This window comes from Papilio polytes, unplaced genomic scaffold (genome assembly GCF_000836215.1).
Source record: "Papilio polytes unplaced genomic scaffold, Ppol_1.0 DF823923.1, whole genome shotgun sequence".
Lineage (NCBI taxonomy): Eukaryota > Metazoa > Arthropoda > Insecta > Lepidoptera > Papilionidae > Papilio > Papilio polytes.
This window is the reverse complement of record NW_013525281.1, coordinates 6693398-6700024: the sequence shown is the minus strand read 5'-3', so window position 1 is coordinate 6700024 and position 6627 is coordinate 6693398. Positions and strand designations below refer to the sequence as shown.

The 6627-nt window shown below is 33.5% G+C and overlaps 2 protein-coding genes across 2 annotated transcripts in view; both read right to left on the bottom strand.

Moving 5' to 3' along the window:
* Positions 1–1511, bottom strand: part of LOC106102487 (beta-hexosaminidase subunit beta-like) — a 2197-nt gene extending 686 nt beyond the window's left edge. The window contains exons 1-3 of the mRNA XM_013281985.1: positions 993–1511; positions 635–851; positions 230–339 (exon numbers count right to left, since the gene is read on the bottom strand). Of these exons, the coding sequence (XP_013137439.1) occupies positions 230–339; positions 635–851; positions 993–1280 (615 nt within the window). The 5' untranslated portion in view covers positions 1281–1511. The remainder of the gene's footprint in view (positions 1–229; positions 340–634; positions 852–992) is intronic.
* A 3268-nt stretch (positions 1512–4779) lies between these two features.
* The window catches only part of LOC106102150 (CD109 antigen), a 21234-nt gene continuing 19386 nt past the window's right edge, over positions 4780–6627 (bottom strand). Inside the window, exons 25-27 of the mRNA XM_013281560.1 lie at positions 6556–6627; positions 5929–6034; positions 4780–5420 (exon numbers count right to left, since the gene is read on the bottom strand). Coding sequence (XP_013137014.1) covers positions 5230–5420; positions 5929–6034; positions 6556–6627 — 369 coding nt within the window. The 3' untranslated portion in view covers positions 4780–5229. The remainder of the gene's footprint in view (positions 5421–5928; positions 6035–6555) is intronic.

Sequence of the window (6627 nt, the reverse complement as noted above, 5' to 3'; positions counted from 1 at the left end):
CAATAAGAAAAGTCTGTAGAGAGAAGCCAGAGAAGTTCCATCATACCATCGAATGCGCATGAAATTGAAATTCTAATTGTTTTAATATCTTTATAAGTAAAACAATATCTAATTCTGTAAATCCGTATGTCATTTTACCGTTCTTTACGTGTACACACATCACTAGCTGCCAGAGTTCAAGTGATGTGCCTCGCTCAAACAATTTAGAAAGTACCGGTTTTAGTCTTACATTCATGTCATTCGAAAGGTAGAACTTCTGTGCGAATGTCTCGAGGCCGCGGAGGGCGCCCCAAACGGAGTCGCTCGCCAGCACTGACACTTCTGATACCGTCAGCGTGTCTGGAAGCAGATTAATCATTTGCAATTGGACGGTGGTAGAGTCCAGAGCATCAGCTCACTGCTGCAGGAATAACCTGCTCGTCCGATGGCGTAGACTGTAAGAATACGTCTCTGTTGTCACTTTTAGTCAAAGAGAATATAAAGGGCGACGACATGTACAAATGTGAGAAATGGAATTCTGGAGTTATATAATTTACCTGACTGATAAAGCTTTTCGCGCATGTGTACATTCTTTTAATGTATGTGGGTTCGTATGTCCCAGTATAGTATTGTATTATCTGTAATATAAACTTACATTTCTCGTCCATTTCTAAATACGGATAGTCTTCGCATGGCTCTGACAGTTCCACTTGTAGCTCCCTCAAGACACCAATGGCTAAGTTTTGGACCTCCTCCGCATGTCGCTTTGGTCTTGAGACCGGCGTCTCGTCGCGCTGCGGTGCTCTGCTCTTCACGATGTACGAGTATCTTTCGATTGCCGAAGTAAGTATATCGCATGTGTTTTTCGTCTCCTAAGTTATTAGATTATCAATTAAGTTTATATCAAAATGTACAGATAAAATTAATAGTCTAAATGATACTAAATTAATACTCTAAATAAAAAAATGCAATCATTTATAGTTGAACTAATTAAAAAAATATTTTTTACTTACTGTAACTTTAAAATTCAAAGGATCAAAGGTGAGGTATGTAAGTTCCGTAAATTCCTTTCGAGGTTTCGGCCAAACCTCTCCTTTAGTCGGTGGATACTTGGGTCCGGGATTAACAATGGAAATGGAGTGAGCATTTACAGAAGTTAACAGAAATATTGTTAAAAATCGATACATTTTGAGTACGAAAATTGTAAGGTAAAAATAGCAGGGTTTCAGTCGTCCCAAACGGCGAAAAAAGAAATAGTTACAAGTGAGACTGTTTCGACTATAGATACTTGGATATATCATCAGCAGAATTAGCTATTATAAACAAAAAAAACAACAAAATTACTGCTGATAACCTTTCCTCCGAGCCCCGCGCTATATGGACCTCATGAAAAATAGTATATGGTAAATATGGTGCAAGAGAAAAGCTCTTTTTGAATTAAAACCCAAAGTCAGTTTATATTGTTTTCTTCTAAAATACTGCTAGAAATTTAACAATTAAAAATACATATAGACTGACAAGTTATCTCATCCGGTGGTCATGTCATCCATGTAGTTCAGCTCTAATATCTACATATTTTTAATGTATAGGCAGTTGCTTGGATACGACAGTTTTTCCCTGATTCCGAGATAAATGCGTCTGTTGATCCTACTGACAGTTTAATCTATCTCAGTTTTTAGTTCGGATCCTCGCCACCGCTACAAATCGCAACCGTCAGCGCCAAAATTGCGAAAATCAAACAGGCACAAATTACCACACCTTATAGCTACTCCATTTAATAGATGTCAGTATAGCACAGTAGCGCCCTCTTGTCAATGTCACAAATTGTTTTCGTAGTGTAGCTTATATTTTATATGTCTTTTTCTATGTCCTTGTAGGTTTTACGTATTTTCAGACAGAACCAACCGATAGCCTTGCCTTTCACTGGGCTAGTCTTTCATTGTTTGACTTTTTTTTATAAACGAAGGGGGCAAATGAGCGACGAGTACACCGAGGTGATCAACGACGCCCATTTGATTTTTGCCATCTTGGCGTTAACGGTAGCGGTTAGTTGCGAAGGTAAGGATCCGGACTAATAATAGACATAGAATTGTCGTTAACGGGTATTTCGTTAATTTTAGTATCGTCGAATCGACTCTGAGTTAACTCGAAATGAAAAAAACTGTAATTTCCTATCCTATCCATTTATACAGATCAGTGCATAATGCTATAAATTACCATATTTACTTTTCCTTTTCAACTCTGCTAGGGTTTTGAGCAATACACAAAAAAACAATGGATAATTTTGAAATATTTTTATTTAGAAATAAATCTATGAAGAGTCAATAATGAGATTTTACTCCACTATTCCACACTCGCATGCTTACTTAATGTTAACTTAAAATACACACAAATATAAAAAGTAAAAAAAAAATCAGACATTGGTAAATTTTGGACGGAAAATAAAGTATTTATTATTAAGTAACGCGCTTAATACATTCATGAGATTCACACATACAATTTATATATAGCCTGCCGTTATAATATAATTTGTGGACGGGAATTTTACAATTTTGTACCTTGGTTCAGTTCAAATACTGCTTCCATAAATATTCCGTTAAAATATATTTTCTTTTAAAATATTGTTATTCTACTTACAAAAACATCACTTAACTTATTTTCTAAATTACATTTAACTTGTTTTAATGAAATATCTCCATTGCACATCCAATACATTTGTAAGGCATTTCAATTGTCCCTTTTAAAATACAATTGCTTCTATAAAAATGTTTAAAATACCATTAAAGCCATTTCATTCGAACACATAATAATTTTAAAATGCTTATGGAAAAAAAAGCATAAACACAAAAATTTAGAAATGGAACTTTAATAATAAAGGTATAATTTACCATTATTTTATTTATATATAAAAGCCAGCCAGATGGAGACAAAATAACTTTAAAAAGGAAATAATAAATTTAATTTCAGAATGTATAAAAAAAGCAAAATGTATCGCAGACGAGCAAAACCATATAGCAGAAGTAGTTTTTATCTTAAACTAGCTGTTCCGGTGCGGCTTCACCCGTATGAAATTATAAAAACTTTATTTTATTGTTTACATTTGTCAAATTATCAATTACAAATGTCAAAACATGACATGATGACAACCTTGCTTCCTTGATGTTGGCAGCAACTTATGGTCTCTTTCCCACTTAGGGTTTTTATCCAAAATATTTACCCCCTAAGTTTAATGACGTGAAAATATATAGCCTAAAGCATGATGTAAGTGTAGGGCTTTTTATTAAAAAAAGAATTATTCAAAAATATGCTGTAATTGCTGACATCTTAAGCAACAAAGAAGTGTGTGTTTACGCTTTATTATAATAGTATAGATATACAAAATATATTGTAAAGGGATACAGTAATTACAGAGTTTCGTAGACATTGTAACAATTTAGCAATGTCACTTTTAGAATTCTCCACTTTTTTTTATTCTAGCGCAGCTTTGCCGATGGTCTTATGACGTCACGAGTTACAGATACTGGGCAGATGAAGACGCAGTTTTCGTTAGAGTCATCGGCAAACGTCAAATAATACAAATATATTATCAAAGACTGCTGTCAGTTAACATTCTTTATTAATGCGTACATTAAAAAGTGTTGTAATAAAGAAACCCATTGATATGCCTCTAGGCCATTATAATATTGGTTAGGTTATCCTTTTCTTAACAACAACAAACTGTCGGTGCCTACACCGAAGGTTGTCGCGTGAGTTTAGCCGTGTTATAATTTATGTATACTGATATAATAAAGCGTACACACACTACTTCGTGGCGTAGAATGCTTGCAATCGCAGTATATTTTTGAATAATTATTTCTTTAATCAAAAGCCTTACACTTATGACATGCTTTAGGTTATATTTTTTCACGCTATTAAACTTAGGGGGAAAAAAAATTAAAAAAAAAAACCTTAATAAAGACCATAAACTACAAGCTGCCAACATTAAGAAATCAAGCTTATTACAGTAATTTTGACAAATGTAGACAATAAAATGAAGTTTTTTATATTTTCACGCGGATGACGCTGTCCGGGAACAACTAGTACAGTATAATGTCTTACAAAAATTTTAATAAGTTAGTGAAATCTAATCGAAAGTGCCTTTGATGTTATTACTTAAGTAAATTATTTACATAAATTGCCTTACAAATTGATGTCACATTGAGGCAAGCCCGCATTCTATGCTACACTGCTTATTGTATCAAAAAATGGAAGTCATCCACACATTAAAGTTTTTTTTACATAATTATATCATGAAATATATATATCTTCAAATAAATCATAGAAATGCATAAGCACCAAAAAACTATTAATATCATTTGAAAGGATTATTGGATTTTGTTCAATTAAAAAATAAATGAAAAAACGTAATTTGTAACGTAAATATAAAAAATGAAATCTATTTTACATAAGTCTAAGAAAAAATAAATGCTAAAGTCTTTAATTACAGTTGTCTTTCACGACTACTATCGTAAAGGGATTGGCAGGATATATAAGATATACAAAATCCCTGAGTAAAATATATTACAAAAAGCTATAAACATTGTAACTCATTTTTATATACATATTCTTTGTATGTTTTCATAACTGGGTGGGTTATTATTTAAATCTAATTTAGAAATATTCACAAAACAGAAAAGGTATTAAAAAAAATAATATAAAATTGTAAAAATCTTAAACCAATTTTTGCTTATATTTAGTCATTGAAAATGAATGAATGTTTTATAAAAAAAATCATATGAAAATCATTAGATTTCTTATTCCTCTATGTTATTTAATTTTTATGTTTACATATTTTTATATAAAGCTCAATATAAACTGTCAGTCAATATAATTGACACAATTATTGTAAAAACAATACAAAATGTATTATTTATTATTTAATAATTGATATGTAAATAAAGATATATTTTCATTGAAGAATTCCACGAACATGAGCCACAAATCTTAAGATATCTATGATGTACAGTATAGCGTTATAGAGAGAGCAAGACGGCAATACGTTAAATCGACAAGTGCGACAAAGATAAAAAACGCGATTCACAGAAACAAAATATTTGTGGAAAATACGTCTTTTCTATAAGAATTCGATATAAAACATATAATTAGTGTTAATTCAAAAATGAATTGCTTGTTTTGTTTAACAATTTGAGATTCATTTACATATCCAGTGTGGATGTTTTATTGTCATGAACTTACGTGATGTCGGTAGCGCTATGTGTGAGCGAGAGCGCGATACGCGTGGCTTGCGAGGAGTGCGGCGAGTGCGAGCAGGCCGGCTACAGCGGCGGGGCGCGCGGCCGCGTTGTACACGGCGCAGTAGGGGCACTGCGAGGAGCCACAAACCTCGCAGATGTTCAGGAGGTAAGTCGGTAGCGCGTCGAATATTGTCTCGTTAAATCGTTCTGCGTAAAAAATATTAAACCCTTATTAATTTATATTTATGTGTGATAATTTTGCTAAAACTAGCTTTCGCCCACGACTCCATCTACGTGGAATTAAAAAAAAACAAAAGTGGGTAACCTCTATATTCCTTTAGGCTATCTTCTATATCTATGCCAAATTTCATCAAAATTAGTACAGCTGGTTAGGCTACAAACTAACAAACATCCATACATCCATCTGTCCATCCATCCATCTAAACTTTCGCATTTATAATATTAGTAAGTAAGATTATTAAGGAGAAAAATTTGATTGTTTAAATTGGCTCCGAAACATCTGAATAGATTCCAAAAATCATTTCGCCATTAGGAACCTACATTTGGGCTATACCAAATGGGATGACAACAGGAATAGTATGGACATGACAATAAAGTGAAACTAATTGCCACCTAGACGAACCAAGGGCGGATCGCTAGCAATCAAATGCAGCCTAAACCCAACTTTCTCGTTAATAAGACTGTGAATACTAACCTGGTGCGTAGAAGTCGTATACTCGTATAGGCAGATGTCGCGACATGTTGGCCACGGGGAACCAGCGCTCCACTGTCACGTTCACACACGTCTGCTCCTGGTCCAACTGTTACAACATTGTTGTTAATATTAGGAAATTTACATAAAATACCATTACATTTTTTTTATTCAAATTATGTAACATAAATTACATTGACAAAATAAATTACACCTATATACTAGACCTAATTACTACATGACTTAATGCCGGCAACGTGTGCGCGTATTATGTTAACTTTGACTTTATTTGATACTACTGGTATTACCTATACCCAGAGTAACTTAATAATCATTATAGTTATAAAAATATACATTAAGCAATTACATAAAACGCCGTCGTAAACCAAAGACTGATCTGCTTTTATTCATTATTTTTAGAAATCAACATAAAATATATATCCAACCAAAATGCCCTGCTAAATTGCCGATTTGTGGAACCGTCTATTTTTAGGCCGACGAAATAATTGTTATTCCATATTGAAAAAAAAAATAGAGTAATAAATATTAGTGTCGTGTCGGAGGCCAAGACCCACTACGGGTTCGCTGCGCCAACGCAGTAAGTAAGTAAGTAAATATTAGTGTAATTACATAATCGAAGTAGAAGAGTATCTTGTCCGGCTGGTACTTGGCGCGCTGCAGCGTGCGCACGCGGCGCGACAG